The sequence below is a fragment of the Drosophila kikkawai genome, chromosome 3R (assembly GCF_030179895.1).
Source record: "Drosophila kikkawai strain 14028-0561.14 chromosome 3R, DkikHiC1v2, whole genome shotgun sequence".
Taxonomy (NCBI): Eukaryota; Metazoa; Arthropoda; class Insecta; order Diptera; family Drosophilidae; genus Drosophila; species Drosophila kikkawai.
In genome coordinates, this window is record NC_091731.1 from 7,974,278 (window position 1) to 7,990,834 (window position 16,557).

A 16,557-nucleotide genomic window follows, 5' to 3' on the forward strand; every position below is an offset into this window, starting at 1 on the left:
TAATTTTTTATACAATTTTAATGATATAATACAAACTAAAAGGGTATACAAACATCGAAGTCCCGAATGCAGCTTCCATTATTGTTTTTTTTTTTTTATGCTTTTGTGGGGTCGCTCGTCTGAGAATTGGGTCAAGACGAGGAACTTACTTTAAACGGCAATTAAATTTCTGTTTCGATCTGTTGCTGTTTTTTCGAGCTGTTCAATTATAACTCCAGCCCGCAACAACATAAATATTTCATATTCTCTGTCTGTTGCCTGATGATTTTTGTTATCGTTATTGTTGTTCATGCTGTGTTGCCTTAATTACAACACGTTGCGATTGCTGTTGTTGCCGCATATATTTTATAGTGCACTTAGCATACAGGGTATCCCAGAATGGAATATTATGACTGACACTGAACTTGAAATAGCTGCATTATTTATTCGGTATACCGATCATTATAAGAACAAGATATAATTGTAAGCTATCTATTAACGGTTGTCAAGCCATTATTCTTATGTTACCACATAATTGTATGTAAGTTCACATAAATTCGTGCAATTTGGGCTTGGTCTTCTTAATGGTTTAAACCGCGCTCATATATCAAGATTAGTCTGACTGAGTATTCTTGGTAATTGGAGGACATTTTTCTCGGTTAATTGCCGGTTTAGGTTGGTCAACTACTTAATGAGATCCCCAGGCGGTCTCTTCTTTGTCTTAGCCGTCGTTGCTGGGAAACGCGCGACAACCTCTGCCACGTCAGCACCAGCTCCAGACCACGCCCTTGCTTCCACACGCACACATGACGACGATTGTCCTTGGACTGTTTTTATGTCACTTAATCCTGTTTCCTACGGAGAATGAAGAAAACTGCTGAGCTTTATGCCAGCAAACAGCCACATTATCAACCAAACGAGCTAAATGTGCGTCTCATGATACGTTGGCCTTAAAGGACAGCTTTAAGTAACATTGTTTAAGGGAACTTTTCAACAAGACGTTAATAATGTATGCGTTCTAAATATACAATACTTTTATAGTGAGAACTAAACTTTGAATCTTGTATAAAACCGAAGACTGTCTAAAAAGTTTCATTCAGATCATTCAAAAACTTAGGAAACATTTTTTATTAAAATGAAGGATTATTTTTCTCAGATTTTTATGAAATTAAAACCGGATCTCCGAAATAAAAAAAAAATCATATCTCGAGCGTTCCTGTGACAGCTTATTATAATAATAACACCCATTTCTCCTTATATGTAATACCTGTAGAAGAAAGAAAACTATTATTTTATCCAGTGTTCACCAGATATATAGAAAAATGAGAAAAGGACACGGCTAGATTGACCTGACTGTTGAGGCTGGTTCAGAATTGTGACCGAAAGTAACTCCCTAATTGTGTTGCACAGATTTGGTTAAAGCTATGATACCTTCTGGAAGGGTCTAAATATAATTTAATATATATATTCGAATTCGATAATTGAAACAAATGTAAGTCTTTTAAACGTGACTTTTCTCATTTTTTTGCGTCGTTTCTTTGTTTGTGCCAGTTGCTAATTTTAAATACAAAGTTTTCAATACAATTTACGGGTTTTAGCACGCAGCTCTTTATTGTGATTTATTTGGGGTATATATAGAATCGAATACAGATGTGCGATGGTGGTTATATGGTATATATGTATATAAATCAAATAAGAGAGTTGCTAAAAGTCAAGCACACCCACTTACTTTAAAAGCCGATAATTAGCATGCACAATTGGCTGTCCCCACGAATTCTGCCCTCTGTTTAATTTCCCGATCCTATATGCATCAGTGTTGAGCTCACCAGTCATGGGTCCAGGATGAGGTGACAAATCAAACATTTTGATTGCCGTAGAAATACATCAATTGGTCAACAGCAAATGCTCAAATTCGCGTCGCACTTGAGTGTGTAAACAACTTGCAGTAATGAATCTTGTGCACACAGTGTGCGGAATATAGTTTATATTTACCCCGTGCACACACTCTGAATATATTTACCCGCATATTGCCACTATATCCACTATATAGAAATCGTACGTTCGCAGTGCAGCCAAGACATTGCTTTGCTTCACTCGTTGATAACAAAACAAGAATAACAAATGTTTGTTCATCGTTTGCACTGCTATTTATGCGCACACTCGACTAGATATATACATATGTATATATATACATATATAGTGTGTACTACGACTTACAGTATATGTATATCGCAGTGTACTTTCATATAGTCAACAAATTAATTCGCTGTAAGATCTGTGTAGAACCTGTGTGAAATTAATAATGTTTTTCTGCCCGGGGGGTTTTGAGGGCTGGCAGGACGGTCGATATTTGTTAATATTAGCTTGCTGCGTTATTTTTTGATTTCACACCCGGAAGTTGTAAAAATGTCTGTTATTTTATGCTAGGAGAACTATTTAAAACTTAAGGAATACTTACAATATACTGCAAATCGAAAGGAATATATGTATATGTGATATTACGCAATCCACAGTAAAGTTTATGCTTTCTTTATTCTCATTTAAAATGCGTGCGTTAAAGGCATCTTTCCGGCCGTAGGGCATGCTTTTCTTTCATTACGCATGACATTAACATTTTCATTTTTCATTCCTTTTCTCGACAACTGTCTCGTATTATATTGTTCCTGTGCCATTGTCCTTTGTTGGGAGAACGGAAAAATGCAGCGTATTATATCTAGAATCTGGCTTTTTACGCCTTCTGCACTCTTAATTTCGCATCTTGGCCAGAAGCCAAAAGCCAAGTTCAATAACTGCCGCCAACACACACCCATAGTAGGCTCGTAAAAGCTAATTAGCACCACCAAACAACCTGCCAAAATACGATCCCGAGACTCGTGCTTGCTCATTTGCATGATTTTCCCTACCCAAATGCCGATTTTCGTTGACGTCAGCGCGGAGGAACTAATAAATAACACATTCTCAAGGACGGAGGGGGGAGGTTCAAGGGCATCAGGGGGAAACTTGAAAGATAAAAACCTTTGGGCTTGGCAAAGTCAGCTTAGGGGGGTCTTTTTATACCCTTGCAGGGTATTATAATTTCAGTCAGAAGTTTGCAACGCAGTGAAGGAGACGTTTCCGACCCTATAAAGTATATATATTCTTGATCAGCATCAACAGCCGAGTCGATATAGCCATGTCCGTCTGTCCGTCTGTCCGTCTGTCCGTCTGTCTGTCTGTCTGTCTGTCTGTTTCTACGCAAACTAGTCCCTCACTTTTAAAGCTATCTGAATAAAACTTTGCATATAGTCTTCTATATGCTCTCACTGCTATATATGTCGGATCGGGCCGGATCGGACGACTATATCATATAGCTGCCATACAAATGTTCGATATATTTTTAGAAAAAAAATTATAACTTTGCTGTTTTTCAACATTTTTGCACCATTTTTTAGATATTGCCATTTTATATTATTTCAGAATTTTGGTAAAAATTTTATGAAAATCGGACGACTATATGATATAGCTGCCATAGGAACGATCGAGAAATAAATAGGAAAAAAATTATAGCTTCGTTGTTTTTCAACGTATGTTTATCTACTCTGAGATATAAGCTTTTTTTATTATTCTAGAATTTTGGTATAAATTTCATAAAAATCGGACCACTATATCTTATAGCTGCCATAGAAGCGATCGGTAAATGTATAAAATATATAAAGTTGGGAATGTAAAACTGTAACTGTCAAACTGTAAACATAATAAGTATAGGTAAAATGTAATGAAACTCTGTTTTGTGAGCGTTTTCAGCATTTAAATCTATAATATAAACATCTAAACCAATCTGCAAGGGTATACAAACTTCGGCGAAGTTAGCTTCCTTTCTTGTTTTTTTTGCATTTATTCATAGCTTGGGATGGTCTGTAAATGTCCCCAAAAGGATCTTTAGAAATTCGAAATACTTTAGAAGACACAGCCTTTTTTGTGAAGGTCTTCGCAAAATGAGCTTTTTTCAAACTTCAAACGCGTTTATCTCGAAACCACGTTTTTCGAACTGGCGGCCATGATATCTCCAGTTCAACTGAACCGATTTTCATGAAACAAAGTGGAATCGACGCAGAATTGTCACCATTCTCGGGTGACGGAAAATATAAAAAAAATTTTTTTTTTTTATTTTGTTTTTTACACTAAACTACAAAAAAAAAGCCCGAAATCGAAATTTTTTTTGAATGGCCGCCATTTTGTTTAAAAAAATTAAAAAAAAAATCTGTTCCGTCACCCGAAAATGACATCTATTCTGATTATAACCCCGTTTTTTTTTTCATTTCGGACGCTCTGGAAACCCTGAATCGCCGCCAGGACGACACCTTTTTTTTCCACCACCAAGTTTGAAGTCTCATAACTCTTTGAACAACCCTCGTATCGAGGCAAAAACAATTTTTTTTATTTACTTTGAACATTTTTTAATACAATAAATAAAAAAAGTTTTCAATTATTCTTTGCGTTTTCAAATAAGAATTTTTTTAAAAAGGGTCCAAAAAACGGTGTTTGAATGAGAAGACCCCCTTAATCATTGCATCAGAAAAAAATAGCCACACTTATATACAGCTGTGTTCACTGAAATAGCAGTGCGACAGAGGAACAACTTCAAAACGTTTTTTTGTACATATTCCTTTTTGCAAGCTGATCTATTGCACATTGTTTTTGTAAAATGGAACATAAAGATAAGAATTTGCTCTATTTTTATGTTTTATTGATACTTTTTCACATATGCAGCTCGTTTTGGCCGATCACTGAAATAGCAGTTTTTAATTTTCTTTCGCAAAAAGTGACGAAATTTCTTTTAATTTTGTAAAAAATGAGTTTAATTACGGTCGTTATTATAGTTTATACTATAATACACCTTTACAACGCAAAAAAAATTATTTTAGTGGGCGCAGGACCTCACTGCTCCATGAGAGAAAGGTATCAGATTACTTAGCCTAGAAAGAAGGGCAAAACATGTAAAGAGTCTCCAAATCTTTCAAATTGTTCTTTTAAAATAGTTTATAAGTCATGAAATATGAACCGAACCCAAAAAAACCGAGGTACGATTCGCAAAACCACAATTGTACAGGCTCGACGCGTACTTCGCTTCAGCAAAGCTCGTCCTTTTGCGTCCTCTAGGGATATATGAGCGGGAATTGGCATGGGAATCAGTCATGGGACCATTCGCCGGGGACTTATTGAATAAATTTTAGATTCGCGAAGTCCATGGAAAATGTCACTGCTTGGTTAAAGGCATATCAAGGCCAGCTCCGAGTTCGCCAATAGCCACTTGAACTGCCAGTATTCAAATGGCGTAATATCCTTTGGACAAATGACTCCAAACTGGTTTTATTTGGTGGAATAGGACAAGACAAGACCTCCAAATAGATAGTACCCCCCAAACCATACGCTGAAGACAGTAAAACACGGTGGCCTAAAAATCATGGTATGGGTATACTTTTTATACAACGTTATAGGTTCCGTATATATGATCTGCGGGATCAAAGACCATTATGTTTATGTCTAAATATTAAAAACTGTCTTGCAGCCGTATCCTGAGGAAAATATGCCATTAATTCGGACATTTCAGCAGTACAGTGACCCTAATCATACCAGCAAGGTAGCCAAGGAGTGGGTTCTTAATGGAAAAGTGGATGCAATACCATGGCCTGCACAGTCCCCGGATATTATTCCGATCGAAAACTTATGGGGGACATCAAGGGCTACGTATTAAAGAAGTTTTCGACTTCTAAGATGCAGCTTTGGCAATTTGTGCAGGAGGAATGAGGCCATATTCCCCTCAAGCGTTGCTAAGACTTGGTGGACTCCATGTCACCCAGGTATGAGGCTATAATAGCTTCTAAAGGCAATTTAACAAAATATTAGATCATAGTCAATTAGAATTTAAGAAGAAATAGGTTTCTTAAACGATATTTTTAAATTTATAAAGAATTTTAGTTTTTCACTGCTATTTCAATGATCGGCATAATATAGACCTTTTTTGTTGTTATTAGCTATATCTTCTAAAAGGTTTATGTTACCTAAATTAAATGATTGTGGTATTGTTAATAATTAAATACACTAAGCCCTTATGAAAAAAATTTTATGAAAATAGTGTTTATAACAGTATTTTCCAATCTTAAACGTGCAGGTCGTGGGGCACTGCTATTTCAGTGAACACAGCTGTATATTTGAATATAGAAAACATTTTGTCCTTTTTTTTCCGCAAGAACTTCATTATATTTTAGAGCTTATCACATGGTGCAAGTAATAACAGCAGTTATGTAACTTCAGATAGCAGAACATTATTTCGTTACGGCAATGGGCGTGAATCTCATTTGTTATGGTTCCTCAAAAGCCCAGAAAATTCATTCGGAGATAACGACATAATATCTCGTATATATACACATATCTATCGGACGGCACTGTCGTTCAATGCCAGCGACAGGTTAAAGATCAGCTGAATATATAGATTCAATTGCTCGGAAAACCCAAGCCGAGCCCCCGCCGTTGGCCCCTTTCCACTTTCCATTTGTCGAGGGGGCTACTACTTCACCCGATCGGTTATGCAAAGAACTGCAAATGTGAATCAGATGTCCGACTCCATTAGAAGGGTAAACAGAAAGGGAACTAGCTGGAAAACAACAGAAAACAACAGCGCGGTATGCACTTATTAATTAAATTCAAGTCAGCGTGAGGGTCCACTGCGAGAAAAGGCTGATGCAACAATTTGGATCATTACATGATTTTTTAGGGTTAGGCTTTTTTATGAAGATTTTATATCTATAAGCAAGTTTATGCCAAAAACAAAATGATTTTTTAAACACGAGCAGAAGGCTTCAGTATAAAGCTGTTGTTTTTACATAGCCATTGTATTTATGATTACCCGATTGTTGAACGAGCTCACTTTTCAACCGTTGTACAGCAAGACCCGTTGAGAAATCGAATGGCTCATGTGAGCGGGAACTTTTATATAAATAAACAATCAGAGTTATCGATATAGTTACATTTCCATTTATGAGATTTAATGGAAAAAATATAAAATTAAAATTATAATAATTTAAAAATGGTTTTTCTCCGCGTGTGCTAATGTGTGTTCTCTTGTGTGTGAACTGCACTTGTTGCTGCGAGGAAATCTTGACTCGAGCTGCCGGCTCATTTCATTTGCAAATTTTACCGGCTGCGAGCAAATACGAGCCACTGGGGAAGCTCCGCGTGCACACCGATCCACGTGTATATATACACCGTTATATAAGACAAACACGTGAGTCGAGTCAACGTTGAATTGCCACCGAAAGTCGAGTCAGTCGTAGAGGGCGTCAAAGGTCTTTCTGCGCGGCCAGGCCTCTTTTGATTTTCAATTTTCGCATACTTTACTTTTTCCTTGATATATTCTGTGAAATGAATGAGTCACGCCGAAAGCAGATCACAAACTGCGGTGTTTGATTTTAAATTACGCACAAGTCGGGTCTATTGATTAATTGTAGTTTGGAAAAAAATGAGTCATTAAAGCACTAAGGCGTTCTTCTTCGTTTAAAGTAAGTGGCACTACAAATGGTTTTAATAAAGTATATATGGGGATGACACAAAAACATGAAATTGAAATTGATTTAAGGTATGCGGAATGAAATACGAACACGTCTTGTAAAACAAATAACAAATTTATTTCAAGTCTGACCAACTTACAATTTATAAATGTTTTTTTTAGACATTAAGTTATTTTATAAAATATATTTATGGTTAGGGATTAACTCAAATGGTCAAGAGCCTCCAGTGTTGTTTTGCCATAATGAGCAGTCGCCAAATAGGACCAAAACACTACATGATATTTAGCAATACATATTTTAAGGGCCGGAAGACATTTGTCCTTATAATTCTGCACGTTCAGGGCTAATTCTCGTGCCTTCAATAACACAGGATCGCTGATTCCACGCTCAAAAACTTTTTTTTTGTTTAATTTGAAATTTTCTGATGATTGAGTATTAGGGAGCGCGTGCGGCCGAAGTTTGAAAGTCTCTCTCTTTACGAACAGTTTTTTTAAGAACATTTTGTCACTCTTTCCATTTTTTTACCACTCTTAGCATCCAAAATAACTTTATATAATATAAATGTTCTTTTGATTCCCATAGACGACAAGTAATGAAATAAGTACATGGCTCTGTGTTCCGATCACTTGTTGCTCACCCGCCTGTCAACAAGATGTAAACTTAAACATTCGAACTAAGTGCGTTGCCAAAATTGCATTAGGCGACACAAGAGTAGCGTGTGACTGAAGGACATTTTAATTTCTCTGCCGTGCAATGCAGCGGAAAATTCCCGAACCCCAAGGTTCTGTGCGTCTGATTCCTAAGCACAAAACTAATTAACGTACAAAGTTTGGTAGACGTGCGGGAGCAAGTGACTGCGCTTCCGGTTGCGGTCGTCTACGTATGTATGCATATACATATCTATACTCAAGTGTTGTACGTACATTTGAATTTGTTTAATTGCACGACTCTAATGATGCGGAAACAGCAAAAAAAATTACACAAAAAGAAAATACGCGAAATATGTGGATAAGGGGGGTAAACAATGCGCGCCGCCCACAATTACAACTTGGACGAAACACTTGCATCAGATCATTCGCGCAAGTATTCTCCAAGTGCGAATTAGTGACAGTTTTATGGGTTTGTTCTTGAATAGAGAGGCTCGGGAAAAGCGCAAGAACACCTGCCCCTGTCATGGGTTTATAGTCAAGTCGAGTTCAAGGTCGTGACCCGTGTGTGTGAGTATACCGGTCAAGGATATATTTGTGTTCCAAAGAAAGTAATGTTGCAGGGTTTAGTGACTAGCTGCGTGCCACAATTTCATTAATTTTCAACATGTAAATTGACACTAGTCAAACTGAAAGGCATCGATTATGCATTAAAATTCTCAGACACTGTTATAACAGTTTGGGCCTAATGCTGAAGTCTTTGGAATATCAAATTGTTGGAATCATCAACAATTTTCATTACATTTTAGATCGATTAATTAATTGTTTCAAAATTTTAGGGATAGTATTTTTCCCAAAAGGCAACTGCTATTTTTATTTGAAAATCTACTATTTAGCTAAATATCGTTTAAGAATTAAAAAGGTAAAAATTCTGCTTCCGAATGTGTTCGACTATGCTAGAGTTCAGTGTAAAGTTAATATTCTAAGCCACAAGCCACAAAAGGATATTCGTCATAAAGAATTTACTTGCTACCAAAATAATAAACAGTATGATTTACTAAATCTTTTCCATATTCGGCTGATCTAGAAACGCTAGCGAAATGATACTTATTCCGAAATGAACATTCGAAGATAAAGAACGTTGCCCTTACAACTGTTATATAATTGCTGGCATTTTGAACCCCACGCCCAAATACTTAAATTGGTGGGCAAGTTCAAATATTTGCCCTTAAATACCCCCGGTTAACGAGCGAATCTCCTATTCTGAGCTGAATCATCGGCTTATTTGATTTCTGTAGAAAAAAGCTATAAACAAAAGTCAGCACAAAAGCAAGCAAGTGTTGAAGCCAAAAGCGAAATTTTAGGAGCTCACAAAAATGCTAAAACAGAAACAAAAAAGAAGCGACTGAAAACCGTACACCTTGGCATATCCGTCAGAACGCTGCCTGGCCGCATGACCAGTGAATGATGATGGCGGTAATTGGGGGGATATTGCGATATTTATTTACACACATATCCAATATCCAATCACGTTCAAGGTAAATGATGAGCAAATTTCGCAAAGTGCAGCATAAAAAAAAAATAAAAACAATAATAAAAATTAAGCGACAGCACACAGGGAAAAACAAGCAGAACTGTTTACAGTTACTCATGGGCTGCTAAAGCTAAATTAAGCACCTTTTTCGGGCTTTATTTATTGTGTGACGGCCAAGCTGCCATGTCAATCAAAATAATTTTTGCGATAGGCCCCAGGCAAGCAAACAACCTGGGGTTCTTATCACACCAAAAATTATTTACCCGTAGAGTAGTACGTAGTACGAGTATGTATTTGCTTATCGACAGGGCTCTTGTCTAGTGGGGGTCTGCCTGCTGCTGATAATTTGGCATTTAAAAATTCTGCACTCGGTAATCAAAGTTCTTTTGCGTACACACTTGACCCAAATGCGCAATTCTCGTCGAGCGTCAGCCTTTTGGAGCCTACTGTAGAGTACACAGGAGCACGAGAGGACTATATAGTATAAAATACTCTTATGTGCCGTCTGTTTCCCTATATACTTTCACTTTCCTTACACGCATGCGTCACAAAAACTGGGGGCACACAACATTTGGGAAGTTTGAGAGGAAGTTGACCCTCACGCAACGTTTTTTTCCTTCCCTTCTATATGCATCGCATCACGTTTCAAATACTGCATACTCGGAGGCGTATTTTAATCCTTTTCACTGCAAATGACGCTTCCAAGTGGAATCATTCACACATGCTGCCCAAGAGAATTCTTTCTTTTTTACGCTGATTTATGGCCGATTTTTGTGTGTGCCCTTGAGATGCCCCCGACTAATTCGAATAGCTTTTATGATGCCCTCTTCGCTAATGGATTCCCCATACTTAAATGGCGGCAACTGCACTACCACCGAGTGGGGGAAATGGTTCAATTCAATTCATTGCGAGTTCCAATGCTTTCACTTTCTCTTTTGCATTTACATATATACTTGGGGGGGTTTCAAGGACGTCCCAGCAGCAGCACCACGCCGTACTGTTAATCTTAACAGAGCGCTGTTAGCAAGCCAAAATCGGTTTTTTTCGTATCTCTTTCTCGTTGGCACTTGTTTACGCTTTAGCAGCGTCGCACAGTAGCACCTCTCGAACAAAAGCCGTCGCATAAATAGGAAAATTCCGACAAAGAATTTTCCAAGGATTCTGAATCTGTAATCTTCTGAAGCAGGGCATAGCTGCGTGTATCTTTCCTGAATCGACTCATCGACTGCGTCCAGCTGCGACTCTGGATATGCGATGCAAAAAACTAAAACAACTCGGGGTAAAATATATCAGAATCTACCAAAAACTGGAATCTAAAAACTAAAACTGCACATGAGGGCTTATTCAACATGTTGGCTGCATCATCTGACCCGTTTATTGCATCTCCGCGGCATGTAAAGCCACGAAAAGATATTAAACCAAATTATTATAGTCCAGAAATGCTTAGTTTATTAGAAATTCCTTAAATATAAACTTATTTTTAGTAAGAAGTAGTCAACATGAACCAAAAATAAAGACAAAAATAAAAACTAAAACCAAATAAACAAAAATAAAGCAACAAATAATACTTTTGTTTTAAAAAATTTTTTAATTGGAAAAATAATTTTTATTCTTGGTACCCTATAAATACCCGAAAAGTGGGCGTGGCACAATATGCAGTACATATATTAATTTTACAAGAATTACCTGTAAAATGCCGTTTAAATTGTTCGATTATGTTATTTGGTTCAAAAGTTTCGGTTTTTGCAACGCAAAATGAGGAAAGGGGTTACTGTGCGTCGCTGATATCGGGGCAGCACGTGCAACGCTTGTTCTTTTCATTCTCATTCTTTCGGCGAACTTTTAGCCGAGCGGTTGTGTGCGTAAGCGCGGGCAAGTGTGAGTGCGTGGGCGGCCGGCCGCACCAAACACATACATTTCGCATTATTTATACAAATTTGATTGCGGTATATAAGACGACGGGACAAAAAGGGGGTGGCGGCTGTGGGCGGCTGACGGCAACTTAACCTCAATTGAACCAAGCGCTCTCTGTTCTACGGCTGTCATGTACATAAATTGCATTAAATTTGATACAAATTGTGAAATATTCCCTGAAAGCCTCTTAAAAAGTTAATCAATATTCGGCTCTGCTCGGCCTTTCTATTCTGTATCTCTCCCATTTTTTCTTTATCAATGTGTCGTATTCGTCTTTCTTCGTTTGAAATCGCTCGGTGTTGTTATTTGTTGTTGCGCTGATAGTAAAAATAGAACTTAACTTTATTTTTCTTCGCTTTGCTTTGGCCGCCTGCTCCTCTTCCAGCCCCTTCTCCAACTTCTTTGCGTTCTCCTCGTTCTTCTTCGTTTGCCGTTTGTTTTTACACAGTCATAAAGATAAAGGCCGTTTATTTAAATCAAGCGTACGTTTGCCCGCAAGTGTGTGCGTTTGTGTGAGCGATTTATAAAAGCTGCCTCCTCTGACGAACAGATGCGCTACATTCACTTATTGCATTATAAAATAATTTAATTACTCAACCCCTCGTTGGGTGACACCGAGAGAACAGCAGCGCGTCTAGAAAAGAGCAGCAGATATTACAGAGATCAAAAACGGTATTAAGCCAGCCAGGCGACAAATGTTTCATGCATACAAATGTACATTGCATCCTGGATATTTATTCTGCTTTATATTCTTATAGTTCTTAGTTTATACTCTTATAGGTTCTCAAGATATTCTTATAAGATCTGTTCTAGTGTGGGATGGCATAATGGCATTGAACTCGGCATTTTTTGTCGCCTGGGTCGCTGTCCCCGCCTAGAAGCAACCCTGAACTCAGTGCAGGTTGCATTGCGTCTCTAGCCAACGCAAGTGTAGTGAACGCTTTCTGTGGCAATCGTGACGATCGATCATGTTTTTTTTTCTTACTATGGAATCTTGCAACCGCAACGTTAAGTCAATAGGACAGATAATTAAGTGAATTTAATGCCAATAACGCTATGCGCGTTGACTCCTCAGCTATTGTTGTTAATTTTGTTGTGGGTGATAAACCTGCTCAAGTTCATCATAATATTCGTTGCTGCTGCAAAAGTGTATTTTTTATTAATTGCTGTCAAAGTACAATAACATGAAAAGACAACAAGTGCTTAAAAATGTTGAAAATAAATAAACGCATCGTGGCAAACAAAAAACAATAACAAAAACAAGCAAGAACAAATAAAATGCAGCAGCTTTGACTTAATTTCAGTGCGTTCAACCTAGGAGCGAGCAAGATCGAGAGCTTTTCGCTGCTCGGTCTCTCTTCCTTTTGCCAAGTGCTTAGTGGGCGAAAAAGAGTACAAGAGAGTGATGTGATGTGATTTTTATTTACAGTTGAAGGATTATGTGACTTTAACAAGGCTAGACAGAGACGGCGACACCTGATCGCAGTGTTTTTATTTTTTAACTAAATTGACGAGAGCGACAGCTGTTAAGGCAACAATAGCATACACTGTTTACACTGTGTTGCAAAAGTGTAACAAAAAATATACATAACTATAATATTTAACGACGATATAATTAACAAAGCAAATCAAAGAAAAGGAGACAAAGAGGGAGGACCATGCATGGAATTACGCACCTGTACCGCCAGCACGCGGTGGAAAAACAGCTGAGCAGCGGCGAAAGCTGGTCTCGTCACATTTATCCCGGCTATGGAAGCAGTGCCGATGCCTCATCGCAGGGCAGTCGCCTTTACAGCGTTGACTCCTCCAGCAGTTCCAGTTCTAACTCCAACAACTCGGGTGGCGGAGCTGGTGGAACTGCAGCGGGTGAAGGCATGGGCGGTGTCACTGGCAGCGCCTACGCCCAGTGGCAGAGCGAACGTCACTCGCAGCCACAGGCGGTGCCCGATGCCCACAAGTCCCTGGCCAACCATAACCACTACCGCAACTCGCCGACGCATCACGCCCATCACCAGCTCCAGAACCAGCAGCACGCCACCAGTGGCAGCCTGAAGCGGACACCCTCCTCGAAGCGCAGCTTTTTGGAAAGATCTCAGAGTCCGGCAATCTATGGCGTAAGTTGGCTTTTGCAGGCCAAGGACAAGGACTGAATCCTCAGTTCCAAGACTTAGCTAATCCTCATTACATTTTCATCTTGCAGAGCATGCGTCGTAGTGCGGGTCCAGATTTTGGTTCTCCGCCACCTACAGCCCCAGTCGGAGGAGGCGGCTATTTTCCCCACGATCTCGACGATATCTACGAGAGCCAGGCGGACCACCAGTATTTCACTCACACAGGGGCCAGCGGCCAGCCGCAGCGGCCCACCGCCATTTCGATTTTTCACCGCGTGACCGCAGCGCACAACTCGCTGGACGACTACAGTTTTGGCGGGGACTCCTCCCGCCAGTCGATGAATAGCACGGACAGCGGCACGGGCAGCGGACCCTTCCAGCGCCATCGCTTCGACAACTCGTCTTTTGCCAAGAGCCTCAGCGTCGACGAGCCGGAGCAACAGCATTCGCCGCACAAAGAGGGCCACGGAAAGCATGGCAAGCACCATCATCATCATCACCATCACCACCATCACTCTATACAGGAGATGCTCAAGCACTTCGGCAAGAAGATCCACGTTTGGCCCAGGAAGCACCACGACGCCCAGAGTGTCTGTACCTCGCCGCAAAACGATCCGCAAGAGAATTTTCGAACAAGGTCCAAGAGCTTGGACGTGAATACGCTTAGTCGTCCAAATCGCATTTTGGACGACTGCGGAGCCACTTATAAGATCTACGATCGAATAGTCAAAGAAGGTAAAGGGTTTTTGGGTGTGACCGTACGAAGAGTTTGTGGTACTTGCAGTTCTTTTAGGTGGTTTACTTTTATACTCTTATGCTCTGCCCTGATATACCTACTTATTGGACTAATTCGAATGTTATTTCCTTTAAGGTGCTCATATGCGTCGGGCATCCGCGGATTTGGAGAAACGACGTGCTTCAGTTGGAGCGGCTGGTCGCGGGCTGCGAGGAGATGGAACGCTTGATCCACATCATGCAGCCATCCTCTTCAGAGACTCCAGAGGGGTAAGTTTTTACTTAATGAATCGAAAATATCTGAGGTATCAGAATCAGGAAATTATGGTTTTATATGTCAACGTCTCAAAATAGGTTTTTGAATAGTTGAGTAGTGGATTGTAGCTATTCTAGGTATTATGAAAGATTTTATCTACCTTCCATTTTATAGTTTCTTTTCCTTATCTCATTGAAAGGGCAATCTCGACGCATGCTGATTCAAAGCTATTAATAGCATCATATCTGTATTACCATGTATTTATAGTTTTTTTTATTGATTTCTGTGTTTTGTTTTAATCATCACATAATACCTTTCCAGATTTACCCGAAGGAAATACTTTCCCATATTTTGCGATTTAAGGGTACAGCTCGTCTAATCTTAGATTCAAATAAAAAGTTATCGATTCGGACACTTGTTGCATACTTTTGTGAAATATGTGATACGTAAATATACATTTTACGTGTAGAATGTTTATTTACATACGTTTCACATATTTCACAAATTCTATGGGAACATTACGTATACATAATGTGTGAATGATAGCTTCTGATAAGAATTTCCAACAGTGATGTAAGATTTTTACAAAATTCAACCGATATTGGTGAAATACCAGAATGGAATCATCAATAATTCACTCGCAAAAAACAAAAAGTCATGATGATACCATTTTCTAGAGGCTGTGGATTTTACCCTTACCTTTTTCCTATTTTTACCGTTGGTTAATTTAGTTAGAACGCACCCATGTAAAGACCCCAAGGTCGCATAATGGAGCAATAGTGTTATTGTTTATTTCGCACTCCACAACATTGTCAGCAGATGGAAACCGGTTTATATTGATGAAATAGAGTCACGTGACAAGTATTATATTTTAGATGGCCTAAGTTCTAAAACTCTTTGCTGTATATCTAAATATCTATTAACCCTTTACTCTGACATCAGCGTGTCTGGGTTTTCTTTTTTCTATCCGCTCTGTTGTTATTGGTATGTGCCCGCTAATGATGATGATTAATTAGCAGTGTCAACAGTTCTCGCTCACTGTGCCTCTTTTACTCTCTCTCCTTGGGCAGGGCCACAATCTTTCTGCACAGTTTGTTTTAGTTATCAACAACAAAAAACAGTACATGTATACAAAAAGCTCTCTTTTCATTTGGAGCGTACTTCGGCCTGAGCCACTTGACTTCGATTGAGTGGGGATCTCATTGAGTGGATTGCTCATCTTCGTCTCCTCTTCCGCCTGCAGTGGCCTTCTTGCCTAAGTAGGTGCAGTTGGCGATCCTCTCGCTCAGCCCACTCTTAACATATGATGTGGGAGACCCACACAGTGGACAGTTCGTTCGTTTGCTTTAACGATTAAGTTGAAAGGGAAATAAACGATCGCCATGCTGGTAGATTTCAGCATACACACTCTTCTTCAGGGCAGCTGGGTATAGAGGATCACTCGTTCAACTTGGTCACTTCCTTCCGCTCGAGTGCAGAAGCCCTACAAGGAGAGGCGGGTAAAAGATAAGACAAGGCAAACAAGAAGTAAACCGTTCGTCGCAGTAGAAACACATTTTAATGCACTGAGAAAACCTAAAGAATTTATATATTTACCTTTTACGAGGCTGACGAATAGCTGTATCGAATTCTAAATATCTCACTTCAAAAAAACTATAAATGCAAGAAATTTTACAAAAGAGAAATTAAAGCCTTGTTCATGTAAAAAAATTATATGAACTTTAAGCTAGTTTTATATATTTTTTTGGTTTATTGAATTAAAAATTAAAAAGAGTTGTATGCCAGCATTAGTCTTTGTACACTGCAGAGTGTTTTGGCTTCGTTACGTTTACAT

General features: G+C 38.9%; 1 protein-coding gene across 6 annotated transcripts in view; it reads left to right on the forward strand.

The window, feature by feature from the left end:
• Window positions 1–16,557, forward strand: part of SNF4Agamma (SNF4/AMP-activated protein kinase gamma subunit) — an 83,993-nt gene that overhangs the window by 56,763 nt on the left and 10,673 nt on the right. For 3 of the 6 annotated variants that reach the window (XM_017178866.3, XM_017178865.3, XM_017178872.3), the window contains one exon: window positions 14,604–14,737. In XM_017178866.3, coding sequence (XP_017034355.3) covers window positions 14,604–14,737 — 134 coding nt within the window. Of the gene's footprint in view, window positions 1–13,050; window positions 13,736–13,821; window positions 14,468–14,603; window positions 14,738–16,557 lie in introns of those variants that run through there. The other 3 variants (XR_011445323.1, XM_070287195.1, XM_017178868.3) reach the window with 2 other exon arrangements.